The sequence below is a fragment of the Panthera pardus genome, unplaced genomic scaffold, assembly GCF_024362965.1.
Source record: "Panthera pardus isolate Hobbes unplaced genomic scaffold, ASM2436296v1 HiC_scaffold_6, whole genome shotgun sequence".
Taxonomy (NCBI): domain Eukaryota; kingdom Metazoa; phylum Chordata; class Mammalia; order Carnivora; family Felidae; genus Panthera; species Panthera pardus.
This window is the reverse complement of record NW_026526991.1, coordinates 10,264,032-10,280,498: the sequence shown is the minus strand read 5'-3', so window position 1 is coordinate 10,280,498 and position 16,467 is coordinate 10,264,032. Positions and strand designations below refer to the sequence as shown.

General features: G+C 59.4%; 1 protein-coding gene across 5 annotated transcripts; it reads left to right on the top strand.

The window, feature by feature from the left end:
- The first annotated feature begins 2,969 nt into the window (after window positions 1-2,969).
- On the top strand, window positions 2,970-15,527 carry DENND6B (DENN domain containing 6B). Of its 5 annotated transcripts, none has more exons than XM_053894960.1 (20): window positions 2,973-3,255; window positions 7,718-7,756; window positions 7,830-7,872; window positions 8,355-8,467; window positions 8,992-9,072; window positions 9,718-9,823; window positions 9,943-10,022; window positions 10,110-10,172; window positions 10,391-10,446; window positions 10,937-11,059; window positions 11,162-11,257; window positions 11,356-11,450; window positions 11,597-11,662; window positions 11,979-12,043; window positions 12,131-12,220; window positions 12,296-12,349; window positions 12,674-12,783; window positions 12,884-12,986; window positions 13,085-13,162; window positions 13,243-15,527. In XM_053894960.1, exons 1-20 carry the CDS (start codon window positions 3,094-3,096, stop codon window positions 13,363-13,365), a joined length of 1,746 nt encoding a protein of 581 aa, XP_053750935.1. In that variant the 5' UTR covers window positions 2,973-3,093; the 3' UTR covers window positions 13,366-15,527. The 5 variants fall into 5 exon arrangements, with proteins under 5 accessions (XP_053750938.1, XP_053750939.1, XP_053750937.1 ...); XM_053894961.1 differs by having other exon boundaries at window positions 2,974-3,255; window positions 13,088-13,162; XM_053894963.1 differs by lacking the exon at window positions 7,830-7,872 and having other exon boundaries at window positions 2,970-3,255; window positions 9,030-9,072.
- The last annotated feature ends 940 nt before the right edge of the window (window positions 15,528-16,467 follow it).

Sequence of the window (16,467 nt, the reverse complement as noted above, 5' to 3'; positions counted from 1 at the left end):
ACATTTTGGGGGGCACCTGGGTGGCTCAGTTGGTTCAGCGTCTGACTTTGGCTCAGGTCATGATCTCGAGGTTCGTGGGTTTAAGCCCCACATTGGGCTCACTGATTCCAGTGCAGAGCCCGCTTGGGGTACTCTGTCCCCTTCCCTCTCCCCCTCCCCTGCTTGCATTCTCTCTTTCTCTCAAAAATAAACATTTTAAAAAATGCACTTTTTTTCACAATATAACACCTGAAATCAAAATACATCTTACAATTGATGACAGGCAATAAGCACATGAAAAAAATGCTCAACACCATTATCAGAGACATTCAAATTAAAACCACAATTAGATATCACTACCCACCCACTAGACTGACTAAAACTTAGAAGACTGATAATATCAGATGTTGGCAAGGATATGCACCAAACAGGAAGACATTGTTGTTGAATTTTAAAAATATATGGTTGATTTTGGAAAAGTTCTGGCTGTTTCTTTAAAAAGGTAAACAGGGGCACCTGGGTTGAGCTTCTGACGCTTGATTTTGGTTCTGGTCATGATCCCAGTATGGTGGGTTCAAGTCCCGCATCGGGGGTTGTGCTGAGCATGAAGGCTGATTGAGATTCTCTCTCTCTCCCTCTGCTCCTTTCTCCCATGCTCTTCCTCTCTCTAAAAATTAACAACGAAAAGGTAAATAAAAATCTTTGTGACTATGCTATGACTTAGCAATTCAGTTCCTAGGTATTCAGCTGGGAGAAATGAAAATGTACTTCCACAAAATATCTTGTACAGGGATCTTCACAGCAGTTTCATTTATCACAACCCAAAACTGGAAAGAGACCGGCTGTCCATCAGCAGGATAATGAATAAACAAACTGTGGCATATTCACAAAATAGAAGCATACACAGCAGTAAGAAAGGGTGAGCTCATGAAATATACCACAAAATTGATGAATCTCAAAAACATGGTGAGCGAAGGAAGCCAGACACACAAAATTTCATACTGTATGATTCCATTTTTATGAAGTTCTAGAACAGGGTCACTCATGGTGCAAAGAATCAGAATAATGGAGAGTGGTTGTTCAGAGTGACTGGAAAGAGGCATGCGGGAACTGAGGTGATGGTAATGTTCCTTCCGTATCTCGCTAGTTCTTTGGGTTACTGGTTCTGCCCATCTAAGATTCATGTATTTCATTATATATAAATTTTCCCCCCAAAAAAGAAAAAAAAACCCTAACGATTACTAGTTAATAATACACATACTGAAGTATTTAGGGGTGAAAGCATTGATGTCTATAACTGTCTTTTAAAAGTAAAAATATGGGGCACCTGGTGGCTCAGTCGGTTAAGCGTCTGACTTCGGCTCAGGTCATGATCTCATGGTTCATGAGTTCAAGTCCCACGTAGGGCTTTGTGCTGACAGCTCAGAGCCTAGAGCCTGCTTCAGATTCTGTGTCTCCCTCTCTCTCTCTCTCTCTGTTCCTCCTCTGCTTGCACTCTCTCTCTCTCAAAAAGTAAATAAGGATTAAAAAAAAATTTAAATAAATAAATAAAAGTAAAAATAAGATGCATTGATGGATGGGGACAGGAAAGGACAAATGTAGATATAGGATAAAACGGATATAAGAAAATATTAACTATTGATGTAGATTCTAGGTTGCAGGTAAAAGGATGGTCTTTGTACAGTTCATCTATCTTTTATGTATTTTTTGAATATCTCATAATAGAATGTTTGAAAACATTTGATTGCACATCACTGTGTAAATAGTAGTAGTTTATCTTGGTGACTTATAAAATAGCATCTTAAACTCAATGACACATGATAATTGTAAAGGATAATTGTGTGGCTCATCAAGTATCCCTGTCCTTCATTTTCCCTGCAGTTAGGTTGTATCCATGTGACTAACTTTGGCCCTAGGACTGTGAATAAAGGGATGCACACGTCACTTGTTGACCAAGGTGGTTAACAAGTAATGGGCCTCATCAATCTCTTTTCCGCTGCTGGTGACCTCAGAGGCATGTATTCTGGGGGTTTAATGAAGGAGAGCCCTCCAGCTCTCCCACCAGTCCAGGCACGCGTGAAAAAGCCACTGGGGACTTGGAGGTTGTTACTCCAGCCTAGGCTAGCTTAGCCTAACTTTGGAGCGGATTTTCATACAACTCGAATATACACGGCCTGTCTTATCAGTTATTGTCCTTACTCCAAACTCGCCCTTGGGTGAGGGGACTCTGCAGCCACATTTCAGGAGGCCACATTTCTGCAGGCAAGGCTCGGCCAACAGGGGACGCCAGAGGGACACGGGAGGCCAGAGAGGGAGAGGCGACCTGCCCGCTCAACCTCACTTCTCCCCCGTGGCAGAAAATGAAAAGGCACAGGTGGCTCGAATTACATGTTACAGGCGTTATCTGGTTTCGACAGACAGGCCTGAGTGAGCGTGCAAGGCAGCCCACGAGGGTTACAGAAATATTTGGGAGCGCCGGACCCTAGAGGCGATAGACACGGGCGTGGGCGCAGTCCGCACGCAGGTAACAGCTATGCTCCAGTGTCCGGACGCAAAGCCAGGACGTGACACCTCTGCAGGACCCCACGCCTCGAGGCGACCCCAGGGAGGAGACCAGCAATCTCTAGAGAACGTTACAACTAGACTGGAATTCGTGTCCGACGGGTGGTAGGAAGTCAGCAACTACGCAATTTGGACGTGAACGCCGGCCGCGTAGGCCCCCGCCCCACACCCCCCTCCAGCTCCCGCAGCGCCCTTGCAGCGCCCCCGGAAACCGCGGCGCCCCCGGAAGCCCCGACCCCAGCCTGGGCAGTCTTCCCCGAGTCTCTCCCGGCTCTACAGCCCTCCCCGGAAGTTCCTCCTCCTGGCTAGGGCCGCTCTGGCCCACGCGGGCCCTTCTCTCTGGTGGACTCGGCGTCGCTCCGCCACACGACGCTCCTCCGGCCTCCGGGCGTGCGGAGGCCGCGGCAGGGCCCCTCTAGCCCGCGGCGGCCGCTCGACTGCTCTGCGGCGCTGTCCCTTCCTGCGCCCAGGCCGCCGCCTTCGAGCAGTTCCCCCGGCAACGTCTCCGAGCCGTTCCCCCGGCAACGCTCGGCGGGCGCAGTCCCGGCCGCCATGGACTCGCTGTCGGGCGCTGGGCCTCGCCGGGGTCGCGGCCGCTTGGGCGAGGCGTCCCCTGGAGCGCGGGCTGCGGCGGCGCCCTGGGCGCGCTTCTCGGCCTGGCTGGAGTGCGTGTGCGTGGTCACCTTCGACCTGGAGCTAGGCCAGGCGCTGGAGGTGAGCGGGGCGGGGGGCCGGGCGGCGGGGCGGGCCTTCCTCTGTCGCCGCCGGCCGACTAGGGCCCGGCCATCGCCCCCAGGCGGCCTGAGCGCTGCCCGCGCTAGAGGTACTGTCGGGCCCACCCCCCAGGTGGCCTCTTCCTCTTCTGAAGCCCCGCACCTGTCACCTCCTGGAAGGTGCCCCACCCCCCGCCCCCGGCAAAAGCAGAAAAAAAAAAAAAAAAAAAAAAGGCAAATTGCCAAGACTTCCCATTGCGGTGCAGGAGAGAGGAGCCCCGCACTTGGGGAAACCAAGGATCTTTCCCATAAAAATCTGTCCCGTCTTTCCCCTTTCCACCACTAGCTCTGATACCTTCCCTCCCCATTTGTTCCAGCCAGAATCCCAGGGGCCAACAAGGATTTGAAGTGCGTTGCCTCTGTTGCCGTCACCCCCTTCTAATTGGCCTTCAAAGTCCAACCTTTGTGGCTTCTCCTGCTTGAAATCCGTCCACACCTCCTTGTTCGCTTACAGTCAGACCCGGACCCCTTGGAGTCCCGTTGCAACCACACTAGTCATCTTTCTGTTCGCCAGCGGCACCCACCTCACCGGGCCTGGGCGTCCCCACTGCCTGCACCCCCCTCCCCCCACCTCAAACAGCTTCTCTTCCTCCACCTATAGATGAAAATGTGGTCTCCTCGGGGAGGGGAGGCCTTCCGCAGGCCTGTCACAATGGTCATTTCTCTGCTCTGAAAGCGGCGACCCACACCAGGGAGCTGAGCAGTGCAGGGGCGTCGCCAGGTTGTCAGGGAGCCTGACAGGTAGTTGCCAAGATGAGGCTCAGCAGCCATCCTTGGGGAAGCCAGTGAAGGCATGTTTTCTCAGCCTTTGCTGAATTCCGAGAGCCTGGGGGGAACCCGAGTCTTCTAAACACAAAGGATCTGCCCTTCCTGAGACCTTTTTGGATCCCAGTGCAGTGCCCAGGTATCTGTGAAGACCCCACCCCCACCAGGCAGGCATTATTACTGTGATAGCCCCATTTGACCGAGGGACCTGAGCACAGACAGGTGAGGTGAGGTGATCTGCCCAGTGTTACAGAGCCCACACTCATGCTGTTGCCCAAATTGTTCCCCATAAAATCACAAGAGAAGGCGTTCTTCCGTAAGTTTTTCTAGAACTTAACCGTTTAGAAAGCTAATTCTAAGCAAGTACCATTAAAGGCTCTGTGTGCCTGGGCTTCTGAGCCTTTGGTGAGGCTACACAGCTCTGGGAGGGGATGTTGGGGACCCAGAGCCCCTCGAAATCACCAAGTCTCTGCAGGAATCGGGCTGTCGCTCTTATCAGTGCAGCCACAGTCTTTATCAGGTCTGCCTCTTGATCAGGGGTCATTTCAGCTGAATCTTCCGGCTTTTGAGGATGTCTTGGACTGCCTGAGCACCGGAAACAGCCCGGCTCTGTGCCTGGCGCTGGGATGTGGACAGAACAGCCAGAGGCTGCCTTCCAGGAGCTCCTGGCCCACAGAAGCCCCATGGACAAGTGCAGCTCAGAGGAAGGCATAGGGCTTGGCCAAAGCTTGGAGGGTGAGAAGGAGGCAGCCAGGCAGGAGAGAAGGGGCTGTTTCAGGTAACCCCTCCCTCAAAAAACCAGCAAGAACAAAGGCGAGGAGTTGTCTACTCACTCATCCGATAAACCCAAGTACTAAGTGGCTGCCGCCAGCCAGGCCCTGCAGCACCGGGGCTGGACACGGGGAACACTGACTTAAGTGAGAAGACAAGGCCCTGCCCCCCGAAGTTCACGTTCTGTGCTAGAGACACAGTAAGTGGACAGGACACCCGCAGACACACAATATGGGGAGGGGGTTCCAAGCAGATGGGTGCACTGAAGCCTGTGGGTGAGGCAGGAGTCCCACTTGAGAGGAAGGCAGGCAGGGCCTCGTCGGGGGGGATGAGAACATGCGGATCAGCCAAGGAGAGGGCCTGGCTCTGCCCTGGAGGCCCAGAGAGCCCCTCTCCGCTGTGGTGTACACGTCCTTCCCGGACAGAGCTCCTGCACAGTCTCAGGACCTTTTCTAGTAAAAAGTCATCGAGGATCCCAAAAAGCTTTTTGTATTGACGACACCTATCAGCGTTTACCAGAAGTTAAAACTGAGAAAATTTTAAAATACTTATTAAGCTATTGTGAAAAACAAAACCAAATGAAAAACAAATACTGTATGTGTTAATATAAATATTTTCATGAAAACAGCCATATTTTGCAAAACAAAATTTAGTGAAAGGAGTGGCATCATTGACACTTCTACAAACCTTTTTATTTTTAATTTTTTTTTTTTAACGTTTATTTGTTTTTGAGACAAAGAAAGACAGAGCATGAACGGGGGAGGGTCAGAGAGAGGGAGACACAATCTGAAACAGGCTCCAGGCTCTGAGCTGTCAGCACAGAGCCCGACGGGGGGCTCAAACTCATGGACCGCGAGATCATGACCTGAGCCGAAGTCGGTCTCTTAACCGACTGAGCCACCCAGGCGCTCCTCTACAAACCTTTTTAATACCTGGCCAGAGAGAAGGCAGCCGGCTTCCCGCGTGGGTTCTGCTGTGCGTGCCGTGACAGTGTGCGTTACAACCTCTGGAAGCATCAGTGCATGTGCGAGGGTACAGCTTGGGCCTCAGAGTCCTGAGGCACCTGGGCATTCTCAAGGGACACTTCACCACGTCTGTCTTCCTCGGGGAAGACTGCATCCCAGGAGCAGCGGCTGTGCTGTCTCGGGCAGAGAGGACAAGGCCCTCGTGGGCCTACAGGGATGGGGTCCTCAGGCAGCACGACTCCTTGCTTCCTGCCTTTCTCTGAGGGTCTACTCCACTTCTCCCCCCGTCGAGGCGTGGCTCAGTTTGGCCTTCCCTCTGGTCTCCATTCTCAGGAGAGACTGCACCAGGCCATAAACGTGTGCTCTCACCAATTTTTCCAGTGGGGTCCGTGGACACAGATGCAGAGGCCAAGGTGGCCTGCTTAGATGCTGCAAGACTCCTGATTCAGACCCCTGGTCTCAGTGCAGAGGGTCCGTTGCCCCAGCTGCCAGGCACCTGCCTTTCCTTGGCCTTGACACACATGAGGGCTTGGCCTGAGTGGTCCTGTGGCCCTGCCCCTCCGAGCCCTCCCAAGGTTCCTCTGTGGGTCCAGTCCCATAGACAAAATGCCCTTCAATCTTATTGCCTCCTTAGCTGACATGTCCTTGAAGTTGCCACACGACCTGCCTGTTCTGTTATCCCTCAAACATACTGACATATGAAAACATATGATGTTTTCACACACGTCGTAAATACTGTATCTGGTGAGGGTATAGTCCCTGCCGGGGCCAGGAGGCCAAAGTATCTGGGACATGGTCCCTGTCCTCAGGACACTTGGTGTGCAGCAGAGGAGACAAAATGGGAGCACAGCAGCAAGCCCGAGCATAAAAGGACAAGAAGCTACATCATTCCGACAGTGCAAACCCCAGAACCTGGCACTTTGCTCTGGGGGCTCCGGGAACACCCCAGGAGGAGTCTCAGCTTAAACCCAACTCCTCCTCAGTGTTAGAGTTTGGGGGACAGAGCAAGGGGCCCATGCACACAGGCCCTTGGCTCCTGGCCCATTGTAGACTCCCAGCACCGCCTCTTTCTGACAGCACAAGCCAGGGCAGCAGCAAGGCCCACGGTACGCCAGCTCCCCAGAAGTCCCCTTGAGGCCCACTGAGGGTGAGGGCTGTGGGGCTCCCTGCCATTTTGGTCCCCGACAACGAAACCCATTCTGGCCACGGGCCTGTGCATGGAGTTGCTGAGCCTGAGAGCCAAGCCTCAGCCCCCTACCCCTCTGGGGCGTGGCCTGCCTCCTAGATCACTAAGGGCCTGCTTCTGACATGGCTGGGGCCCACAGTGTTCTCCTGGGGCTCTCGCTCCAGGTGGGGCACAAGCCAGAAGCTCGTGGATCCCAGAACGGCAGAGGTTGGGTTGAAAGCACTCAAGGTGCTGTTGACAGGCAGGGTGCCGCTGTCTCGGAGGACACCTGAATCAAAACCAGGAGATGAGGTTGACAAGTCCCGTCTAGGGGAGCAAGTCTGGGGACGGTACAGCCCAAGACTCTGGCTGAGTAGAGGGGTTCAGGAGGTGGAGAGCAGGAGGGGCAGGGGCCAGCAAGCAGGGCCACATAATCACACTCCAGAAGAAAGAGGAGGCCACGGGGGGCTCTGAAAACCACCTTCTGAAGCTGTGGGGGCAGACCTTGGAGATGGTGGAGGCAGGGGGGCCGCAGTCTGCATGAGGGGTCTGAGGAGGGAGTTGGGGAGCTTGCCCAGGTGTGGCGGCCAAGGCAGGGGAAGGATAGTGTGGTCTTGTGCTGAGAAGGGCCCGGAGGGAGCCCAGGGAAGAGGAGGAGGGGGCAAGGGACACACTCCTGCCAACCAGCGTGGCACTGCCTGCCCAGCCGATGTTACCCGGTGCTTGTGTCCCTGCAGCTGGTGTACCCCAGTGACTTCCGGCTCACGGACAAGGAGGTGGGTCCTGGCCTGTTGGGAACGGATGTGGCCCTGCACTGAGCCAGGCCTCACCGGGTTTCCTGTGTTTCAGAAAAGCAGCATCTGCTACCTGTCTTTTCCCGACTCCCACTCAGGTAGGCAGCCCCAGCTGGGATGTCAGCTCTGGGGCTGGCGGGAAATAGGAAGGAGGTGGGAGGTGAGGCTGTCCCAGAGCCCCACCAGCCCCACTCCCCTCTCCACACTGCCTCAGTGGTGGTCACGTTCCCGGATTCTCATGGAAAGAAGGGTCTCTGGGCAGAGGGATCGGCGGGGTCTGGTGCCCGTTACTTCACCACAGTGGCCACCAGGACCTGGGACCTGGCCTTTGCTCTTGTCCAGGCAGGCCTGTTTTTCTGTCCCAGGCAAGCTGACTGGGCCCCACACCAGGGTGTCCCAGTATCCCACCTGTGCTCGTTGACAGCACGGATGCTTTGGGGCTGTCCCTGGTGCTTCTGTGTGCTGTGTTTATTGTGAAACTCTCAGGGGCATGAATTAGGACACAGCCTTCCTGGCAAGCTGGGCTTTCGTCTCTGGTTCCACCCTGACACAGTCTGGTGGGGGCTGCCTCCCTTCCCAGGCTGCCTCGGAGACACCCAGTTCAGCTTCCGCATCCGGCAGTGTGGTGGGCAGAGGAGCCCCTGGCATGCGGAAGACAGACACTACAACAGTGGGGCTCCCGTGTCCTTGCAAGTGAGTGTGGCTGCCTCTCCCCACAGGCCAGGGTGGGGCTGGTGTGAGCAGCCCCTTTAGGGCACCTGGGCTCTGTGTGGGAGGACAGGCACTGGCCAGGCCCAGCCAGTGGGCTTTCCAAGCGCCACCAGCCCCTCTGCGCCTGCAGCACAGGCGCCCCCACCTCCTCTGGCTGTCAAGTCCTGCCAGAGTTGGCAGAGTTGTTTCATCATCCTGGCCTCTGCTGGGGTTGGGCTCACTCTTCCGGGGACTCTCCAGGGTCCCTGGAGCTTTTCGGTGCATTGTGTGTGCGGCAGGGCGTGGCCCAGTGTGTGGAGGCCAGCGTAAGCCTCTGGTGCACCCAGGCCCCGGAGCTGCGGGGACCGCCGTGTTTGCAGGGACCTTCTCTGCAGAGGTGTCGCCCACCTTCTGAGCCCAGGACTCTCCTGGCTGGGGAGAGCTGTAGCAGCCTTGGCAGGGAGTTGGGTGGGCGGGACGGAGGGTGGGCCGTGGGCTCAGCCTGGCTGACACTGCTCCCCTTCCAGAGGGAGCCGGCACACTACTTTGGTTACGTGTACTTCAGGCAGGTGAAGGACAGCTCCGTGAAGAGGGGCTACTTCCAGAAGGTGAGCCACCTGGCTGCTCGGGGGTGGTGCTGCTGTAAGGCAGGGCTGGTGGCCATCAGGACAGATGGACCAACAGGCTGGGGGTCCTGACCTTCCAGTAGTGCCCACTCCTCCTGCAGCCCCCAGCCACTTGGCACTGGGCAGAGCTCACTGCCCTGGGCCACATAGGCCGCCCCACCTGGGGGCAAGGGGTGGGGGATGGGTGCCGCTGTACCCAGCTCTCCTGCTGGCCTTTTGGGGCATGGGCTCTGCTGCTTGCTCCTTGCTGCTGACTGGGGAGGGGCCCTCGTCACGCTTTCGAGATTAGGACAACTTCCACCCTGAACTCAGACACCATAAGCAAAAGCTGCTTGCCTCCTGGGAAGATCACCCCAGAAATCTTGGCCACGTACATTTTCCTGAGAAGGCCCAGGGTCCAGCCCCACTCTGCTGTCGCCTGAGGTTTCCCTGTCTCATCAGAGGCAGGCTTTGGGTTTTCTCCTAATAAGCCTGGGGTCCAAGTTGGGCCATTTCTGGGGACAGGTGTCTTGTGGGGTTTGTGGGATGTACTGCCCCGGGCAGACTCTGGCTGAGCCAGGCCTCAGGGGTCCCTGCAGACTCCTGAGTGGCTGGGATTCCATCTCACCGGCCCGGCGCGCCCTGCAGTCTCTGGTGCTGGTATCCCGCCTGCCCTTCGTCCGGCTGTTCCAGGCGCTGCTGGGCCTCATTGCCCCTGAGTACTTCGACAGGCTGGCACCGTGCCTGGAAGCGGGTGAGTGGCTGTCAGGTCCTGCCAGAGTGGTTTCATCATCCCGGCCGTAGCCCCCAGTGGCTTCAACAGGCACCTGCTGCTTGGGGCAGGCTCCTGACGCTGGCCACCTGTGTCCACAGTGTGCAGTGAGATTGACCAGTGGCCCGCCCCCACGCCTGGGCAGACCCTGAAGCTGCCTGTCATGGGAGTAGTCCTCCAGGTGAGAGCTGGCTGGCTGGGCTGGGAAGGCCGCAGGTTCATGGGGACACTCACCCCCAGCTGGCGTCTGTTCCTTTTGTTCCCCCAGGTTCGCATCCCGTCCAGGGTGGACAAGCCAGAATACAGTCCTCCGAAGCAATGCAGCCATGAGGTAGGGGTGCCGCTCCTGGGCCCGGGGCCTCACACCTGCCTCAAACCTCCCACCTCCTCAGGCCTCCCCGCCCCACTTGTTAGGGGCCCTGTGGGGGTGGGGGGGGTGCAGGGCAGGGGCCACGGCCCCCAGTGTTCTCCTGGGGTGAGGGGTGCTGCTTGCGGCTTTGGGGATGCCAGCCTTGCCCTCGGCCTCACCCTGCCCGCCCCTCATCTCAGAGTCTGCTGCCCACCCCAGTGGTCCTTGCCAGTGTCCACGAACTGGACCTGTTCAGGTGAGCCCGGCAGGCTGCCGCCTGCTACCTGAATACATGGGGAGGGGTCCCCCAAGGTAGAGCCTGTGCAGGGCGGGGGCCGCCTATCAGAAAGGAACCCTTGGCCGGTTCCATGAGGGACAATGATACAGAAGAAGAGCCCAGGGTCCCGGTGCCTCTACCTAGAGGAGGTGGGCACGGTGGGCAGGAAGGTTCCAGAGGTCAGGTGCAGGGAGGGAGCAGCTGCGTTGGGAGATACTCGCTGCCTGAGGCTACTCCTCTCCAGGCAGGTCTATGAGGGAGCCAGGCTTTGGAGACTGAGCCGCCCTGCCCAAGAGGCAGTACGGGGCCAGGCAGGCACGCCGGCGGAGTGGGGGGAGACCCTAGACACCCCTCGGCATGGCCTCATGTCCTCACTGCCTTCCCTCCGGGGCAGTGCCAGGTGTGGGCGGGTCAGGGCTGGCAGGCTCTGCCCCCGCTGGGCTTCCCTGACCGCCCCCGCCCCGCACAGGTGTTTCCAGCCAGTGCTGACCCACGTGCAGACTCTGTGGGAGCTCATGCTCCTGGGGGAGCCCCTGCTGGTCCTGGCGCCCTCACCCGCCATGGCCTCCGACCTGGTGCTGGCTCTGATCAGGTATGCCGGGCGGCACAGGGCGGGGCTGGCCGGGGCACTGGACCGGCCCCTGCCGTGTTCACTGGCCCTGCCACGCTCCCCCCCTCCCCCGCCGCCCCACAGCTGCCTGCAGCCCCTCAAGTTCTGCTGTGACTACCGCCCCTATTTCACCATCCATGACAGCGAGTTCAAGGAGTTCACCACACGCACGCAGGCCCCGTGAGTCCCCCGTCTGTGCCCTGTCCCCAGCCTGCCGTGTTCCACCTCCCTGGGCCTGCCTCTGCCTCTTCTCTCTCTCTCTTCTCTCCTCTCTCTAGACCAAACGTGGTCCTGGGAGTCACAAACCCTTTCTTTATCAAAACACTCCAGCACTGGCCCCACATCCTCCGTGTTGGGGAGCCCAAGATGTCAGGTGAAGCTGGCCTGTCCTCTGCCCAGGGGACCTGGGGAGGTGGGGTGAGGGGCTCAGAGGCCCACCCAGAGAGGGGCCTCAAGGGCCCTGAGCCCGTGAGTGGCAGAGCTGCGGCACTGAGGCCCAGCCACCGCCGTGTTTCGTAGGGGATCTTCCTAAGCAGGTCAAGCTGAAAAAGCCCTCTAGGCTGAAGACCCTGGACACCAAGCCAGGTGTGTGCCCTTGGCGGGAGTCCTCCTCTCCTCCAGAACCCAGGCATAGGCTCTGAGTTCTCGGGGAGCCTTCTCCGCTTCACAGGGCCGGAGAGGGGGATAGACGTGCAGGTGCATCCAGAGGGGGTAGGGCTGTGGGGGGTGGGAGGGGGCCCTTCGGCTGCGGGCCACCTCTGCCCTCCTGAAGGGTTGGGGCTGTGGGGGGAGGCCCGGCTCTGCCCTCCCTAGGAGGTGGGGCTGTGGGGGGGGTGCCCCCCCCCGCCCTTGGGAGGGGGTGGGGGCAGTGGGGATGGGGCCAGCTCTGCCCTCCTGCCAGGCCTCTACACGGCTTACTCCGCCCACCTCCACCGAGACAAGGCGCTGCTGAAGCGGCTGCTCAAGGTACAGGCTGGGGGGAGGGGGGGGCTCGGGGGGGGGGAGTGTGAAGCGCTGCCTTGGATTGGAGCCCACGCCTCCCCCCTCCCTTAGGGCCTGCAGAAGAAGAGGCCGTGGGACACACAGACGGCATCGCTGAGGCGGCACCTCCTGGAGCTCACCCACAGCTTCATCATCCCCCTGGTGAGGCCCAGGGCAGGAGGGGGAGGGGAGCGGAGGGCCACGGCCCTGGTTCACTCCCCTCCCCTTCCCTGCCAGGAGCACTACATGGCCAGCCTCATGCCCCTGAAGAAGAGCATCACACCTTGGAAGGTGTGGGTCCAGGTGGCATCTGGGGAGGGTCTGGGAGGAAGGTAAGGGAGGAGGTCACGGGTATGCAGGAGCCCCCAGGGCTCCAGGCTATCCCCACACGTGCCCGACATCCCTCAGAGGACAGAAGAACGGGGCCCACCCCGGAGGGGCTCGAGGCCCTCCTCTCTGAGAAGGGCCATCCTAGGATCTGTCCTGGGAAGGGTGGGGCCTGGGGGTCCTCACGCGGCTGAGGAGTATGGCAGCGAAGGGTCCTGGCCAGCCGAGGTGCGGGGCCTGTGAGGCCGTGTCCCCCACCTCCCCGCACTCACCAGGCCCCTGTCTCAGACTCCTCCCCAGATCCGCCCCTTCCGCCAGGATGACTTCCTGCGCAGCCTGGAGCACGCAGGGCCCCAGCTCACCTGCATTCTCAAGGGCGACTGGCTGGGCCTGTACAGGTGGGTGGATGGCAGGTGGCCCAAGGCCCCTGCAGTGGTCGGTGCGGACCCTGCCCTCACCCAGAGTCAGCCCACGGCTGCTGTATCTCATCCCCCACAGGCGGTTTTTCAAGTCCCCTCACTTTGATGGCTGGTACCGGCAGCGGCACAGAGAGATGGCCCATAAGCTGGAGGCCTTGCACCTTGAAGCTATCTGTGAGGCGGTCAGTGGGGAAGCTGGGGCCGGGGGAGGAAGCGGGGGTGTGCAGGCCCCCGGGCAGGGGGCGGGCCCTGGTGACGGCTGGCTCCGTCTTATTCCCAGCAGAACATTGAGACCTGGATGAAGGACAAGTCTGAAGTGGAGGTCGTGGACCTAGTCCTGAAGCTTCGGGAGAAGCTGGTGAGATGCCTCCTGGCCCTGTCCAGCCTCTGCCAGCCGGATGTGGAGTCACCTGCCCCTGACCACCACTGCCCCCGCAGGTGCAGGCACAAGGCCACCAGCTCCCCGTGAAGGAGGCGACGCTTCAGCGGGCACAGCTGTACATCGAGACAGCCATCGGCTCTTTGCCCAAGGACCTGCAGGCTGTCCTGTGCCCCCCCTAGGACAGAGCCAAAGGGCGAGGTGCAGGGATCTGGGTCTGGCCCAGCTTCCTTATCCTCAGTGAGAGGTGGTCCCAACCAAGCACGAGCTCCCTGCTGCTGCTCCCCAGCCTTGGCCTCCTGTCAGCACCACTGTTGTTCCAGCAGTAAAGGTGGCATTTGGAACCACAGCCTGGCCCCTGACTATTGGCGGATCACATGCTGGCCAGAGCCTCGCCTCCCCCTGGGTCCCACCTGCCCTCTGCAGGGCCTGAGGGCTGGGAGGCGGAGCTGGCTGGGAGCCCTCACTGCTCTGGGCACATGGCTACCCGCCCCCTGTGGTGCCCACCTGCCCAAGCCCTGCAGGCCCTGTCCTCCGGCCCCACCAGGCTGCCCAGCCCGAGACGGAAGGAGGCAGCTGTTAGGCAGACCCCTCTTCTCATGCAGCCACCCACCCATCCCATGGGGGCGGGGGATACCTCGCTGTGGTCACTGGCTTGGGATGGGCAAAGGCCTGTTTGCAGGGGTGGAGCTCTGCCCTGTAGTTTGCTGGGAGGCTGCCAGGAGGATCTGGGGCATCGTCCTGGATATCACTCTTGGCATACCCGACTGGGCACCCTCTCTGCTCCGCCCAGTGCTGCTTCCTGGCTGACAGGCCCTCGAGCTATGTCCCCTGTGTCCATCCACCCCCACGTGCAGCATGAGGGGTCCTGGCCTCAAGCCTCACCGGGTCCTCTCGGCCGGAGCCCTGCTGCCGCAGCCTCGGAGCACCAGGCTGCTTGGCAAGGCACAGAAGGCCCAGAGGTGTGACACGGTAGAGTGCCGGGCCCCTCAATGCCTGGTGCTGGCCGGTCCCGGCGCTGCCCTGGCTTAGTGCAGGTGACGGTGCTGTCGGCCAGCGGGTGGGTGGGCGTGAGGTGTGGACCGAGCGCCGTGGGCCGGCAGGTAAGTCTCGCGACCTCCCGACTCCATCCGAGAGGTGAGGCTGTGTGGGCGCCTGGCTGGCCTTGGCCACCTCCCTGCGGGGTGAGTGGGCGTGGGCTGGGCAAGCTGTTCCCCTTCCGCGTGCCTGTAGATCGAGTACTCACTGACCGCTGCGCCCCTTCTGTGCTGGGCTTGGCAGAGTCACCAGATGACAGTGGCCGCTGGTCTCAGAAATGTCGTGTTGACTTGTGCAGCCCTGACTGGCCTAGGACAGCCTGTCACTGCCGCCATTCTGCAGGCCGCTGAGCCCAGTCTGGCGCAGGGTCCAAGGACACGGCTGTGAATTAAGCAGAACGGAATAGAGCCGGGCGGAGGCACAGATCCACTTTGGCAGGACTGGGCCGGAGCTGCGGGTCAGAGGCCCTACATTGGCCCCAAATGCCACTCCGGCCTCCCTGCCCTGGCTGTCAGCCTGGAGGGGAAGCCTCCTTATCCAGGATGTGGTGGTCAAGGGGGTCTGCAAAGACACCGACACCTTCTTTGTGACTGGCTCTCTAGTGTGCCAGCTAGGGACAGGGCCAGGCCTGGGCCTGGGCCCCCAGAGGGCCATGGCTTCAAGGTGTGTGGGTGGCTTGGGAAGTTGACCTGGGCCCCTCACTCGGCTGTGGCCCCAACTGTGAGGGGTATGCCCCAAGCATCACTCTAGCTTGTGCTTGCCATGCTGTGGGCCGGGGAAGCACAGGCTGCAGGGAGGGGGCTGGGAGGGGCCTTCTCAAAACCCCCAGGGACGTCCCGGATGGCCCAACCAGGTTCTCCCAATTCCCTGAGTCCTCCCGTGTGGTGGAGGCCCCGTGGCTGTCCCTCATAGTTCATCCCAAGGACCACTGTGGGCAGGAGCTCTGGGGAAGGACTCCCGGAAGGCTGGGCGATGCAGCCCCGGGGCGGAGAGTCCAAGGCTGAAGTGTGGAGGTGTGAGGACGCATCTCTCCTGGAGCCATGAAGGGGGTCCCTCTTCCTTGTAGCCTGACCTCTGGGCACAGTACAGCCTGGGGGGGGGGGGTCTCTGGGGTGTTTTGGTTGGTCAGCGAGGGCTCTTGAGGTTGGAAGGCTGTGTGTGGTGGCTGTGGGGATGCCAGTCAGCCACACCAGGGACAGGAAGGACGGTCATCACCCCCCAGCTTCCTGTGCTTTATTTAAAGATTCCCTTTTAGTCTGGGATAGTGGCCTTCCCACATTTTTGGTATTAAAATGTTCTTCTGTGACCATGCTTGTCTTTTAACTTCCTTTTTTGATAAAAAGTTGGCATCCTTGTCAGACCCTAGTAATTTTAGGGTCCTCTGCAGTGGGGATTGGGTAAGCCAGGGTATGAATGCAGTTCAGGGCTAAAGGAGAGAAGGTGTGGCCTGGCTGGTTGGGGGTGGAGGGCGGCTGAGATGCTGAAAGAACAGGACATTCTTCTAATGCTCTTAATGGCTTCATCTCGTTGGGGGAGTTCTTGATCACTGGGGGCAGGTCTGGGGGTGGGGGGAGCTGAAGGGGAGGAGATGCTTGAGGGTGTGTGGAGGTGCCGGAGGCAGTGAACAGGAGCAAGTGAACAGTGCGAGGAGGAGCTGGGGCGGGGAGGGGGCATGCTGGTGTAGGAGTGTGGGTTAGGGTTTGGGAAAAGTCCCCATCTCTTCCCTGGGTCCCCAACTGCTGCCCAGCACACGCCATCCAGTGGTGGGAGACTGCACGTGATCTCAAGTCCAGGCACTGAAAGTCCTGATGCTGGGCCTGGGTACAGGTCCCCAAAGACCCTCTGGAAGTAGGTGAGGAGGGAGAAGGGCCGCTGGGGGCTGATGCCGAGTCGGGAGGCTGCTCCCAGCAGGCGTGCTCTTCCCCTGAGAGACTCGGGGGGCTGAGGCTCCAGGGAACTGGTCAAGGCGCAGGCCTCCCCGCCCCCCGGGGAGAGCAGGGGTGTGGCCGGCCCGACCCCCATCTGAGGTGACGGTACTAGTGCCGAACCCGCTTCGGAGTCAACCGAGAGGGGTTCAGACGTGTCGGGTGGCTCGGAGCGCTCCCCTAGCGCTGAGGCCTGAGCTCCCGGGTGAACCCGGGCCCTCCCAGGGTGGTGCCAGGCGGTGGGTGGGGGGCGCACTCTGCCTGCAGTGAACCGGGGCTCGAACGCTGCCTAACCTACCCTGCGCTGCGGCGCACTGGCTG